This window comes from Phascolarctos cinereus, unplaced genomic scaffold (genome assembly GCF_003287225.1).
Source record: "Phascolarctos cinereus isolate Bilbo 61053 unplaced genomic scaffold, phaCin_HiC Scaffold_3;HRSCAF=262, whole genome shotgun sequence".
NCBI lineage: Eukaryota > Metazoa > Chordata > Mammalia > Diprotodontia > Phascolarctidae > Phascolarctos > Phascolarctos cinereus.
This window is the reverse complement of record NW_027555736.1, coordinates 105785975-105801526: the sequence shown is the minus strand read 5'-3', so window position 1 is coordinate 105801526 and position 15552 is coordinate 105785975. Positions and strand designations below refer to the sequence as shown.

General features: G+C 37.3%; 1 protein-coding gene across 1 annotated transcript in view; it reads right to left on the bottom strand.

Annotated features, from left to right (window-relative positions):
* The window catches only part of LOC110209593 (cilia- and flagella-associated protein 43-like), a 180952-nt gene extending 166179 nt beyond the window's left edge, over positions 1-14773 (bottom strand). Inside the window, exons 1-4 of the mRNA XM_078151617.1 lie at positions 14748-14773; positions 12999-13252; positions 10593-10689; positions 9360-9527 (exon numbers count right to left, since the gene is read on the bottom strand). Coding sequence (XP_078007743.1) covers positions 9360-9527; positions 10593-10689; positions 12999-13252; positions 14748-14773 — 545 coding nt within the window. The remainder of the gene's footprint in view (positions 1-9359; positions 9528-10592; positions 10690-12998; positions 13253-14747) is intronic.
* Between the last annotated feature and the right edge of the window lie 779 nt (positions 14774-15552).

The following is a 15552-nucleotide window of genomic DNA, read 5'->3' as shown; positions in this document are numbered from 1 at the left end:
AGTCCTCTTTACTCCTTGCTTCTATAAGTAGGCCAATGACTAATGAAAAAGTTGTATGTGCTTTATACTTTCCTGTATGGAAAAAGATATAAAAAACTCTATCAGTTGCAAACTCTATATTTGTTCTATCACCAATCACACCTTGCCAAATGCTAACCCAGAATCCAATCCAATCTGATACATGTTTATTTTTTTCTCTTAATTTTTATTTTTTTTTCCATATGCTTTTGAGTTGAAAATTTTTCTCCCTTTTTCTCCCCCCAACCCTCTCCAAGACGGCACACAATCTGACATAGGCTTTACATTTACATACCCATTAAACATATTTTCACATTAGTGAAGTTTTAAGTAAAAATTAAAACCAATAGGAGGAACCATCAGAAAGATGAAACAAAACTCAACAGAAGGTAAAAATAAGTGAGAGCGATTCGACTTCCATAGTTCTTTCTTTGGATGTGGACAGCATTTTCCATCCTGAGGCCTCTGGAGATGTTTTAGACCCTCGTAATGCTGAGAAGGGTTCAGTTTAACATTCTTAGTCATCGCATAACTTGGCTGCTATTGTGTACAAAGTCCTCTTGGTTCTGCTCACTTCACTCAGCATCAGACCATATAAGTCTTCCCAGGTTTTTCTTTCCCAGCCTGTTCATCATTTCTTATAGCACAATAGTATTCCATTACATTCATATACCACAACTTGCTCAGCCATTCCCCAACTGATGGGCATCCTCTCAATTTCCAATTCTTTGCCACCACAAAAAGAGCTGCTATGTATATTTTTGTACATGTGGGTCTGATACACGTTTATTAGGCACTGTGCTAAACACTTAATTTTTCTAAAAGGACAGTCCCTCCCCTTAAGGAATTTTCAATCTAACAGGAAGAGACAAAACACAAAAGGAAGCAGGAAAGGGAGGGGAGACAAATAAAGACCGGGGAGTACCCAGCACCTGGGGCATCTTATTCCATGGAGTTAAAACCAGGCAGAATAGCAGATGTAGAGTAAAGTAAGGATCATCTCCACCACACACCTACTTTACTATAACTCATGGGCTGTTGAATGGAGCTTGAAAAAAATCACAAAACTATATAGATTCATTACAAATTTATGTAATCCACTAGCAATGAGACCAGTCTGCTCCTAGAGAGTAGATAAAGCACTGGGCCTGGAATCAGGAAGAGCTGAGCTCAAATTTAGCCTCCAGACACTTACTAGCTATATGATCAGAGACAAATCATTTAACTTCTGCCTCAGTTTCTTCAACTATCAAATGGGGATAATAACAGCACCTGTCTCCCAGGATTGTTGTAAGGATCAAATGATCAAAATATTTGCAAAGTACTTAGCACAGTACCTGGCACATAGTATTCCTTTCCTTCCTTCCTTTTCTTCCTCCTCCTCCTTCCTTCCTAATCAATTTGCTATCACACTCTCCATAGCAACTAATCTAAACCTATCCTCAAATTTTCCAAAGCCCCTCACACTTCACCCTCTCAGATAAGACCTCACTTGAAACTTCACTGAAGAATTGGAGCCATTCTCCAAGAAATCTAATTTCTCCTCTCCTCCTCATCTCACATCTATCAGATATCCTCACAATCTCCTCCTACACTCTGGTCTGGCATGAAGAGGTAGCCTTTCCCCTCATCAAGGCCAACCTTGACAAGGTTGAGTTACCTCAACTGTAAAATGGGGATAACAGCACCTACCTTGCATGGCTGTTGCAAGGATCAAATGAGATATTTGTAAAAAGCACTTAGAACAGTACCTGGCACAAAGTAGGCATTATATAAATGCTTATTCCCTTCCCCTTACTCCAACCCCTGTATATGTACCCTTGATTCCACCCCTTCCCCATCTTCTCCAGAAGATTACCACAATATCATCCCCAATCTCTCTCTCTCTAGTCTTCATTCCCTTCCTATCTATTGGCTCCTTCTCTGTCACCAAAAAAAATATGTTCATGTCTCCCCCATCCTTAAAAAAGCTTCACTTGATCCAACTATCCCTGTTGGCCAACATCCTATATCTCTCCTCCTTTTCAGGTAAAATCTCTATTCTTAGCCCTCTGTAAACTGACTTTTGACCTCATCATTCAACTGAAACTCCCCTCTCCAAAGTTACCAATAACATCTTAATTGCCAAATCTAATGGCCTTTTCTAAATCTTCATCTTTCTTGACCTCTGCACTACTGACTACAATCTCCTGGATATTTTCTCTTCTGTAGGTTTTTGTGACCCTGCTCTCTCCTGGTTTTCTTACTACCTATCTGATTGCTTTTTCTCTTTCTCCTCTGTTGATTCTTTATCTCTCATGTCTATGAACTCTAGGTGTCCCTCAAGGTTCTGTCCTAAGTACACCTCTCCTTTTGCTTTATATTATCTCACTTAGTGAGCTCATCAGCTCCCATTACTTCAATATCATCACTATGCAAATGATTATTAGATCTATATATCCAGCCCTAGAATCTTGAACTGGATGTCTTAAAGGAATCTCTAACTCAACAAGTTCAAAACACAATTGTCTTTACCCTAAACCCTTTCCTAGGGGTTTAAACTCCTCTAGGACTCTTAAGGGCATCACTAACCTCCCAGTTACCCAAACTCCCAACATTGCTGTCATCTTTGACTCCTCACTGGACTCCCCCCACATATCTAATCTATTGTCAAATCCTGTTTCTATCTTCACAACATTGTTTGTATAGGCCCCTTTTCTCCTCTCACATAGCCACCAGTCTGGTTCAGGACTTCATCACCTCTTGTATAGACTAATGAAGTAACTCACCAATTGATTTCTCTGCTTCCTTGTCTCTCTCCAGGCCAATCAATCCTCCACTCAGTTCCTAAAGTAAACATCTAAGGATGTCACCCCCAGACTCAATTAAACTCTAGTGGCTCCATATTACTTCTAGATTCAAATATAAACTCTTCTGTTGAGTTTTTGGTTTTGCTTTTTACAATTTGGATCCTTACATTTTCAATATTCTTATACTTTATTCTCCTCCCTAACTCTATTATCTAATCATAATAGTTTACTTGCCTTTGTACTTGTTATTCCTAGCAAGGAGAAGTTCTCTACCTTTACCTCTAAGTTTCTCTGGCTTCCTTCAAGCCCCAACTCAAATTCCATTTTCTTTCACAGCTGCTAGTGTCTTCATCTATGATATTTAACTTCGATATATCTGTATATTCTGCAATTACCTGTATATACCTAGTTATTTTCATGTTTCTCTCTCTTTTTAGAATATAAGCTTATTGAGGACAATGACTATTTCCCCTATGCCTTACCACAACATTTTCCACATAACGAACATATAATAAAAGCTTGTTGACTGACTGATAAGCAGAGGCAAAGAAGAAATACCTTTTGAGGATGATATGATAGAAAGCTACCATTTATATAGCGCCTTAAGGTTTGCAAAGTGCTTTACACATTATCTCATTTGACCCTCAAAACAGCCCTGGTAAGTAGATGCTATAATTATCCCCAATTTATAGTTCAGGAAATTGAGGCTGACAGAGGTTGTGAGTTGGCCAGGGTTGTATGGCTAGTAAAATATCTGAGATAGGAGTTAAACTCACATCTTTCTCTTTCACATTCAGTATTACATCTATCCTGCCCTTCTACTTTTAGAGGACCTCAGAAATGCCACCAAAATATGAGTTGAAACAACAACTACAATAAAGTAGCAGGATATGAAATAAACCCATAAAAATCATTAACCTTTCTATATACTAACAAAACACAGTAGAAAGAGAGAGAAAAAGAAATTCCATTCCAAATAAGTACAGAATGTATGAAGGGATTTCATCTAGAAATACACACGAGAATTATATTTATACCACAAAACATTTTACAGAAAAAAGATTTAACTAGTTGAATAGATAGCAACTACTCATAGGTCATATCAATAAAATCAAAATGATAATACTACCTAAATTAATTGATTTAGTTTTATACTAATAAATCTAGCAAACTGTTACTTTATAGAATTAGACAAAATAATAACAAAATTTATCTGGAGGCACAAAATTTGGGCGATCTCATGGGAAATCATGGGAAAAAAAATTTTGGAGGGAAGGAGCCCTCCCAGCACGATATCTTACACTATAGAGTTACAGATTTAGAACTAAAAGGGACCTTAAAGGTCACTTAATTTAGACCAATAATTTCATTTTATATATGGAAAAACTAGGGGCCATGGAAGATGTGCCCAAAATTATACAGGTACTAAGTAATCTAAGGTGGCAGTTGAACCCAGAACCTCTGACACCAAAGTCAAAAAGCATTCTTCATGGGGGGAGGGATATGAGCAAACAATGGGAAAAAAAAGTCAGACCATAGAATTTTACTTTGGTGACAAAGAAGATTGAAACATACAACCCTTCTTCCTGAAATTTATGAATTTTGTCAATATTTTTGGAAAACTGAGTAATCAATGCTTAATGATCAAACTGATCCTCTGATCCAGAGAGGTAAAGAAACTATATTTACAGAAAAGCTTGAATTATGGATATTTTGACATGTTTAATAAATTTTCAAATGCCTGCCCTACAAAAATAAATAGAATAGACCTGTTTATTAATCAACTGACCAATCTAAAGAACCAATTCTCATTTTATTTTAAAGACCTGGGGGGGCAGAGCCAAGATGGCAGAGTAAAAGCAGTAACTTGCTTGAGCTCTCCCCCAAACCCCTCCAAATACCTGTAAAAAATGGCTCTAAACAAATTCTAAAGTAGCAGAACCCACAAAAAGACAGAGTGAAACAAATTTCCAGCCCAAGACAACCTGGATGGTTGATCAGAAAGGTATATCATCCCAGGCTAGGAGAGGAGAGCAGTTTGGCATGGGCGCGCAGACCGCAGCAAACCTAGAGTAGGCCTCGGAGGACTGAATCACGGGCAGCTGTGGTGGTTTCCAGACTTCTCAACCCACAGACACCAAAGACAACCTAGAAAGTTAGCGGGGAAAGTTTGTTTCTGTGATGGTGAGAGAAAAGCACGGGGTCTTAGCTCCAGTTCCCAAGAGTGTGGCCCCTGGGGCAGCAGCTGCCTCCTGAGCTTCCGGCCCACAGACTGAGGAGAAATTGAGTGGCTTATTAGAGGGGGATTGCAGGGCTCTCTCTGCTGCTGCAGGATTCTCTTGCTTTGCCCGTGCTTGGACCAGGGTCACAGTTCTGGGTGGCAGTCCTGGGACAAGGAGGAGCGCTGGCATGGTGGAGCTGGTAGTGGCTGTGGAGAGAAAACCCTCACAGTTCCAAGACAGAAAAGAGTGCTTGTGGTCACTAATAGACCAGAGCACAGTCCAGGAAAGGAGTAAACACCTCACCCTTGATCACAGCATTTTGGAAGAACTGAAAATTTGCAGGTCCCTAGAAATATTTCTGAAAGCAGCTGCCCAAAACCCCTAAAGCTTGGGACAATACATTCTCCACACTGGAAACATATTTTTTCTACCTTAACAAAGAGTTTAAAACTCAAGTAATTGGCCGGGATCATGAGCAAGCAGTGCAAAAAGAGTCAGACTATATTATCTCACTTTGGTGACAAAGATGATCAAAATATACAACCAGAAGAAGACAATGAAGCCAAAGCTCCTACATCCAAAGCCTCCAAGAAAAATATGAATTGGTTCCAAGCCATGGAAGAGCTCAAAAAGGATTTTGAGAAGCAAGTAAGAGGAGTAGAGGAAAAACTGAGAGTGATGCTAAAGGAGACCCAAAAAAATACTGAAGAAAATAACACCTTAAAAAATAGCCTAATCAAAATGGCAAAAGGGGCCCAAAAAGCCAATGAGGAGAAGAATGCCCTAAAAAGCAGAATTGGCCAAATGGAAAAGGAAGTCCAAAAGCTCACTGAAGAAAATACTTCCTTAAAAATTAGAATGGAGAAATTGGAAGCTAGTGACAATTTGAGAAATAAAGGCACTGTAACACTGATCCAAAAGAATGAAAAAATAGAAGAGAATGTGAAATATCTCATTGGAAAAACAACTGACCTGGAAAATAGATCCAGGAGAGAGAACTTAAAAATTATTTGACTATCTGAAAACCATGATCAAAAAAACCAGCCTAGACATCATCTTTCAAGAAATTATCAAGGAAAACTGCCCTGATATTTTAGAACCAGAGGGCAAAATAGAAATTGAAAGAATCCAGCGATTAACCCCTGAAAGAAATCCCCAAAGGAAAACTCAAGGAGAAAATATTGCAAGCAGCCAGAAAGAAACAATTCAAGTATTGTGAAAACACAATCAGGATAACACAAGATTTAGCAGCTTCTACATTAAGGGACCAGAGGGCATGGAGTACGATATTCCAGAGGGCAAAGGAGATAAAAGTACAACCAAGAATCACCTACCCAGCAAAACTGAGTATAATCCTTCAGGGTAAAAAATGGTCATTCAGTGAAATAGAGGACTTTCAAGCATTCCTGAGGAAAAGACCAGAGCTGAATATAAAATTTGATTTTCAAATACAAGATTCAAGTGAAACATGGGAGAGGTAAACAGGAAAGAGAAATCATGAGACTTATTAAGGTTGAACTGTTTACATTCCTGCATGGAAAGATGATATTTGTAACTCATGAGTCCTTTGTCAGTATTAGGGTAGTGGGAGGGAAAAAATATGTATGTATACATAGATAGAGGCACAGGGTGAGTTGAAGATGAAGTGGTGATATTTGGAAAATAAAATTAAGGGTGAGAGAGTATTATACTAGGAGGAGAAAGGGAGAAGTAGAATGGGGTAAATTATCTCACATGAAACAGACAAGAAAAGGCTTTTACAATGGAGGGGAAATAGGGGATGGTGAGAGGGAATGAGAATCTCTTCTCATAGGATTTGGCTTAAGGAGGGAATAACATACACAATGGGGCATGGAAATCTATCTTACCCTACAGGAAAATAAGGGGGGAAGGGGACAAGAGAGCAGGGGGGTTGATAGAGGGGAGGACAGATTGGGGGAGGGGATAATCAAAAGCAAACACTTCTGAGGAGGGACAGGGTCAAAAGACAGAATAGAATAAATGGGGGGTAGGATAGGATGAAGGGAAATACACTTGTTTATACATGTTTTCCACAACAGGACTACTATGGAAGTGTTTTGCATGACTACACATTCATAACCTGTATTGAGACGCTTGCCTTTTCAATGAGGGTGGGTGGCGAGGGAGGAAGAGAGAAAATTTGTAACCCAAAATTTTAAAAACGTGTTAAAAATTTTTAATTTTTTTAATTTAAAAAAAATTTTAAAAAAGTAAATAAGCATGAAAAAAAAATAAAGACCTAGACATTTCTTTTTTTAAAAAAAAATTATTTATTTTTAGTTTTGAACATTCACTTCAATAAAAGCTTGAGTCCTAAATTTTCCCCCTCCTTCCCTTCTTCTCTAAGATGGCATGCAATCTGATATAAGCTATAAATACAGAATCATATTTAACATGTTTCCACATTAGTCATGTTGTACAAGAAGAATCAGAACAAAAGAACAAAACATGAGGAAGAAAAAGAGAGAAAATAGTATGTTTTTATCTGCATTCAGACTCCATAGTTCTTTCTCTGGCTATGGACAGCATTTTGAAATTGTCTTCGATCTTCGTGTTGCTACGAACAGCTAAGTCTATCAAAGCTGGTCATTACACAATGTTGCTGTTACTGTGTACAATGTTCTCCTGGTTCTGCTCATTTCAGTCAGCATCAGTTCATCTAGGACTTTCCAGGTTTTTCTGAAATTTGCCTGCTCATCATTTCTTATGGAACAATAGTATTGCATTACATTCATATCCCACAACTTGTTCTGCCATTCCCCAATTGATGGGCATCCCCTCAATTTCCAATTCTTTGCCACCACAAAAAGAGCTGCTATAAATATTTTTGTACATATGGGTCCTTTTCCCTTTTTTATGATCTTTTGGGGATACGGACCTAATAGTGATGTTGCTAGATCAAAAGGTATGCACAGTTTTATAACCCTTTGGGCATAGTTCCAAATTGTTCTCCAGGATGGCTGGATCAGTTTACAACTCTACCAAGAATGCATTAGTGTTCCAATTTTCCCACATGTTCTCCAACATTTGCTATTTTCCTGTTTTGTCATGTTAGCCAATCTGATAGGTGTGATGTGCTACCTCAGAGTTGTTTTAATGTGTATTTCTCTAATAAATAGTGATTTTGAGCATTTTTTCATATGCCTATAGATAGCTTTAATTTCTTCATCTGAAAACTGCCTGTTCATATCCTTTGACCATTTATCAATTGGGGAATGACTTATATTGTTATAACTTTGACTCAGTTCTCTATATATTTTAGAAATGAGGCATTTATGAGTAACACTGCCTGTAAAAATTATTTCCCACCTTTCTGCTTCCCTTCTAATTTTGATTACATTGGCTTTGTTTGTGCAAAAATTTTTTTATTTTAATGTAATCAAAATTATCCACTTTATATTTCACAATGTTCTCTATCTCTTGTTTGGTCATAAATTATTCTGTTCTCCATAGATCTGAAAGGTAAACTATTCCTTGCTCTCCTTATTTGTTTATTAGACCTAGATACTTCTAAATTCAAATAGATAAGGAAGTCATTTACATGGGGAAAATATAATACATTTGGTCTTCCCCCATTTTTCTAAGGATAGTTAATAGTTTGATTGGTCTTGTTATATTATATTAAAAAGAAATGTTTGGTGGGGGGCAGCTAGGTGGTGCAGTGGATAGAGCTCTGGCCTTGAAGTCAGGAGGACCTGAGTTCAAATCTGACCTCAGACATTTGGCACTTACTAACTGTGTGACCCTGGGCAAGTCATTTAACCCTGATTGCCTCACCAAAAATTTAAAAAAAATTATGTGTGTACATATATATATATTTGGACCTGAACATTTTATGTTTTGGCTACAAGTGAACTGAGTCCTCTGGTTTATTAAGTGATACAGATTTTTTAAAACCATTTTTTCTGTGAAACAAGATTTTCTACTGTAGCTGTTCTAAGACAAAACATGGGTCTGAATTAGTGGTTGAAAAAGAATGAGTAGTGATATCACCAATGGCACCAAATTTTAAGAAACTTTGTACCCCAAAACAAGCCTATCACATTAATATTATCATGGTTATTACTTTTATGCAATAGGAATGAAAACTGCCATGGACTGAATATATAAATATATGTATGTTGTGTTATTTTGATTGCGTATTTAAGATTTATATTCTTATACAAATTGTAATTAATTCTTAATTTCATACAAATGAAAAAATAAGCTCAGAAAATTAAGTTCAAAAATCATTGACAATGACACAGTTCATTGTGAAGTGATGCAAAGAAATAATATCATTTTATTTCCATGTTTTAATGTTACTTACTTTGGCTTAAGATTATAATTCTTGTCACTTCTTTCAACATTCCATATACTTAAAGCACTTGCACTAGACAGACACAATTGGTGCCAGTTCATGGGATTAAAAGTCATCTGGCTTACTTCCACACCTGGTTGTAATCTGCTACACAAAATAACCTTTTTTTCCCAGTTCCTTATAAAGAAAAAAATTCTTGAGTAAAATATAATTATACTACAATTTAATTTTATGGAAAATTTGTCAAATAACATGAAATACATACTTTTGGACTGTGTAAGAATAAATTTTAAAATACAAATATATTAAACAAATGACATTTGAAATATATGAAGCCAAAACTTATTAATTTCCATTGTTAGTATCAGTCATACCATATTCTTCACATTGGCAACCCAAAAGCCCAGAGACTGGGAACAAAATGTTGCAGAAACGAGACCAATTTGTTAATATGTTTATGTCTTAAAATGTTCATACAAATATTGCATATTTATGTAAGATCACTATCACTATTATGACAAGATACTAGTTGGTGTCAATTGGCCTTTCATTTATTTTTATCAGACCATCATAATTTTAAGATGAATGTATTCATTTTGCATTGTATTGAACACTTACTATGTACAAAGTTCTGCTACAGTTAATACAAAAATGCATACTTCAAGTTCCCTCTTATACTAAATCTTATTAAGGTTTGCTCTTCAGTAACGAATTATGTTAACCAATATTTGTTGTTGGGACTCTACTACAGAAGACAAAAAAAAAGATTCTGCTGATTTTATACATGTGTCTTATCTCCCCAAATAAATTGCAAGTCTTTGGAACCAGAGACTATCTTACACATTTTTGTTATTCCCAGAGTTTAGCACAATACGATCCATTTAGTATGGCTTAGTGTTTGTCCATAACAACAATGATATCACTCCCAAACTGAAAATGTAAACTCTGACATGCTTAATGATACTTCCCATGTCTCCTGTATCCCTTTAATAGCAATGTTCAAAGAAAATAGTTTAAAAACCCATCTAAAAAGCCAAGTCTTTAAGAAGTTCACATAGATGGCTTTTTAAACTTAGATTAAAATGTTTCATTCTCTAAATAATAGCTTAAAACATTAAGGTGAACTCTCTTCTAAAGAATAATAAACTTTAGAAATATATAATATTAAATGAAAAATATTTAAAAATATTAACACAAAGTTTCCCTTTACTAAAACAAAAATGTGCAAATGCTGAAACTTACCAAAGTGTCAGTTCATACTCTGGAACTGCAGAGTAACTAGCCAGGTATGTACCACAATAACTAAATCCAAGTAAAGTATAGTCCAGCTGAGCATGCCCTAATGCAGAAAATTACATCTACTTTAGTTATCAGTCTTTAAATTAACCACTGATAAAAAGAGTTCATTTCCTTTTTCTAACTGTTTTGTCATAAGTCATATACATCTCTTCTAATGTACTCCTTAGGTTTTTCCCTATTTATTCATTCTGAGTAAAACTTTTTGAAAAGTTATGAGCATTAGAGCCTAGAGACAAAAAAAATATTAAATCATATTTTCTAGCTCTCAGTGAAAAATTAATCCTTTATATCATAGATTTCCGATAATTTCAGAACTTTAACTAGTCTGGAAACCACTCACAAATATCACTGACAAAGTTATAATGATCTTATATTTAGATTTGCTTCATTTTTTAAAATTTAGCTTACTTCCTATGGTATTTCTGCCTAAGAGATACATAATCACAAATCCCTTGGGCCATATTTAACCTTCAGCTTAATTTCTAACACTTTCAAGACATGTACAAAGTACTCAAGAGCATCACATAATAGATAAGTGTGTTGGTTTTGGGGTCTGCAAACCCTTGGTTTCCTTCCCACCGTTTAGCTGTGAACATAGACATGGAACTTAAACTGAGCTTCAGAAAAATTTCATCTGAAAAATGAGGGGTTGGACTAGGAGGCATTGATGGTTCCTTTCAAATGAAATAGTATTTGTAAAGCACTTACCACAGTGCCTGGCACATACTAAGAACTTAATAAATGTTTATTCCTTTCCCCTTTCTCCTCTCCTTCCTGCTCTAAATCTATGATGTCCATCTGTGCTTCGACTTGTAAAAATATTTGACTTCAAAAATGTTAGCAAAAATAAGCTAAAAGACCAAAACATGGAGATGGTGTCTTTATTAAGGGCTCTATGTGCCTATTTCTCTATCTATGTTTTGGGGTCACTATCTCCTCTTTCGTGTCTCTCTGTTTTTCTATCTCTGTATCTCATACCCATCATCCCCTCATTTTATATATGTTTCTGTCAGGATCTGCCTTTCTCTTTCCCCTCATTTATTATCACCTTTTCCCAAAAGGCTATATATATGTGTGTGTTTATGTATTTTTATTGAATAAGTTGTTGCTCAGTGCTGTCTGACTCTTCATGATGCCATCTGGGGTTTTCCTGGCAAAGACACTAAAGTGGTTTGCCATTTTTTCTCTATCTTATTTTACAGATGAAGAAACTGAGGGTAAGTGATTAGCTAGTAAGAGTGCAAGACCAGCTTTTAACTCAAAAAGATGATTCTTCCTGACTCTAGCCTGGTGTTCTATCCACTGTACCACCTAGTTGCCCCAATGAATAAAGTTATATTATAAAAATGTTTAATTAAAAACTGCCTTTTAAATTATGTAAAACTCAATCGACTTTTTCTGAAATTAGTGCCGTCTAGTACAGCAAGGCAGTACAGTTGAAGTATGGGGCCAAGAAAGCAGCAGTTTCAACCACTTGCCCCAAGAAGTGTACCTGTCTGTCTCCCAAGTTGAGGCTGCCTACGGCCAGCATACAGAAGGCCAGAAAAGTATAGCTTCTGCATTTTGGAAACTAGCTTTTATCACATCACTGTGCATAACCTTATAAAGTTTGGAGAGAATTCACAGAAATTTTCTCTTGTTGCACAGTGTGATTTCAGAATTTGTTTTGCTTGTCTATACATTTTTCTTACGAGGGTTTGGTTTTTTTTCTTTTTCCTCCCAGAGGGTGATGAGTGGCAGAAAATAAATGCTTATAAATTGAAAAAAATTTAATTTTAAAAAGAAAACAAAAAAATACTCAAAAGTCAAGTGATTGAATTAAGTATTCAGGATATTTTTCTCCACTCCCATCAGCACAGTTTAGTTCTGTTCCATTTCAGATCTGGGCCATTTTCCCCTTGCCTTCGGCAACCTAATGACCACAAGTTCCTGGGGGTTCATCATATTCATGGTCCTGAACTTATTTAGGACAAGTGATCAGCTCAGTCCTCTGCAACTCAGAATTCCTAAGCTAAAGAGATCAAACCTCAGCCTCTAAGTAGCTGGGATTACAACCACCGATTCTAACCATTACTTTTTATCAGTAGTTTTAGACAGCTACATGAATAGTAGTTTATTAGTTGCAATTATTCAACCTAAATTTGATCTTAACAGAAACATTGCCATTCTGAAGAAAAACTCCAGTTGAACTCAAGATTCTGATTCAGCTCTCCAACCCACTAATTAATTCTTACTGCCTTCATCCAATCTCTAAGTATATACTTTCTTAAATATCTCCTATTCAGAACTAAAAGTATAAGTTATGTTTTTATAATAAATTATTCTAATTATAGGATGAGGAGGAAATACCTTTTAATTTTGCCTTTCTGGACAATTCAGGAAAGGTGTATATGTAGATAGTGGGTTTAAGCCTGCGATCTGAAAAAGCCACCACTTGAAAAGGAATGTTAGTTGCCAGAGCACCCACTTTTCCATTCACACACTGTAGAACAAACCTTTTCTCATTTTCAATGTTAATGAAAATTAAGTAATTCCCACAAGTGTAGCAAATTGTGTTGTCGTTGATAAAATCAATATTCTGCTTAGGGAATCCTTGCACCCATCTTTAGGAAAGGATATATAGTCATCAATAATTATACATGTCAAATTATTTTTTAAAAGAAAACAAAGTTCATCAAAATTTCTAAAACAAAACTATGCCATCTCCTCCATCCCTCTTCCCTCCCTCACTATTTTTCAAATAAAAAGATCTTCCCAAATTGGCTGCAGGTCCAGGTTACACTATGAATGACTAAAATTTAAACAGATCAAAATCTTTGATTATAAGTATTCATAAACTTTCTTCCAAGACTGACTTCCTATCACTCAAGTAACCCTAGGATGGGGGGGATTCCTAGGATCAAGCGTACTTGGAGAATGAAAAGGGGGAAAATGAAATGGAGCAAAGAGGGCTTGATTCTAATCAAAGCATAACACAAGTGGTCTCTATTTTTTTACTGTGTGTGTTCAAATATAGTTGTCTTCATTAATAGCTTTCAATAAGACAACACAGGATATGTTGAGAATGTTAGTTGAAGTGAAAAGAATCCTTGTTTGCTGAAGCAGGAAGAATGAGATTTCCAGAGCCTATGTTAAATGAAAATCTAATAGTAATTTATGGAGGAAAACAAATAAAGAGCAGTCTCAAAAGAGAAAGAATTAGGGCTAAGTCCTTCCCTTCAGTCCTTCAATTCTCTAGGCCATCTTGCTTATTACCTGTTACCTCATACATTTAATACACAGAAGCACCGATATAGAACTGGAAGGGACATCATACTTCATCTAGTTTAACCTCCTCATTTTACCAGTGAGGAAACTGAGGCCCAGATAGATTAAGTGAGTTGCCCAAGGTTACACAGGTGGTAGGTGTCAGAGGTGGGATTTGAATTCAAGTCTTTGGACTCCGGGGGTGTGTGTGTGGGGGGAGAATTAAGGCTAAGCTGCACATTGAGTAACATCTACAGGAATGAGACAAGGATGTGAGATGAAAAGGGGAGCCATTACATTTAAGCGTTATGAATGGGGATGGTGGGAAAGGTAATAGGCAAATGAAAGAGCCTAGACTGATAAAGAAAGTCGAAAATGTATTAACTAGAGTTGGGTGGACTGAATGGTATACGGAATGAGGGGTAGGGTAGATAGAAGTAATTTTTTAAAAATGCCATATTGCTTCGTATGACGCAATGAGCAAGTCCATCAAGTGCATTAATCTCATTTGGCCTGCTGGAAGAGACGTGTTATCAAAGATCGGGAGATAAGAGCCACAAGGAAAGGAATGGAGGCCTACTTGGTAATCACCAGAAACAGAGGGTGTGGGGGGAGGTGTCAGTAAAAGAGGCTGAACAGGTCGTTAGGAGGCTGAGGGGAGAATCACAGCGGGGGTGGGGGCAGAAGGCAGTGGGCGGTCGGGAAGAAGGTGGGGGCTCCAGAGAATCCCCGGGGTCAAAGGGAAGGCAACCAGGACCGTGGGAGAGAAAGCTTTACAAGGAGCGTTGGGTGGAGAGAAGATGCAGGAGGCGGGCTAGGTCACCTCGATGTCAGGGTCGGTGCGGGCGTGACCTCCGATCCCTCACGCTCTCTGACATACGCCAGGGCTAGAGATGCTCACGGAAATAAAATAGATCTAGATGTAAACAAACAGAACAAAACAAAACTGCGAGGTAGGGAGCTACTTCTACAAAAGCGACGCGGTCAACCGCTCTTCCCTTCGTCACTACCAGAGGCGGGCGCCGACCGTTTAAACTCGTATCCGAGAGACAGTAATCTCGATGCCCATTGGTCCTTCCGGCTCCGAGGCCTTTTAGAAAACCAAGGTGGTTGGTGAAAATATCTCGACGCCTCAGCCAATCCCAAGCCGAGAACGAGTTAAAGGCAGAAAGGCAGAGAGGCAAGAGAGGGGACTGTACTTAGGGCGGGCGTTTCGGCCAGAGTTTGGGCAACAGCGGGTGACTGCATCCTAGGGTAGGTTAACCAGACAAGTGGGCGTGGCTACGCAGGAAATTCTTAACCAAAATAGAGATATGACAAAAGGTAGACTAGATAATGTGTATTACATGAAGTTGAGAAGTTTTGCATGAACAAAATTAATGCATATAGAATAGGAAGGGAAGCTGATTGAGGGGGAGGAAGAGAGGAGAATTGTATTAAATAGATAAGAAAAAAATTGATACAAGATAGTTAGACAACTTACCAGAAATACATAGAGAGTGGCCCAAAAGTCTCACTGCAGTTTAAAGCTTCAGTAGCTTTGGAGCCATCCTGCGTCAGACCGAAAGCCATTCTCTTGTAGGTTTTGTGGTACAAGTATATGAACAGATGGTGGAGCAACTCAGCACTCAATACCTTAAGAAAGTAGCAGTGATGG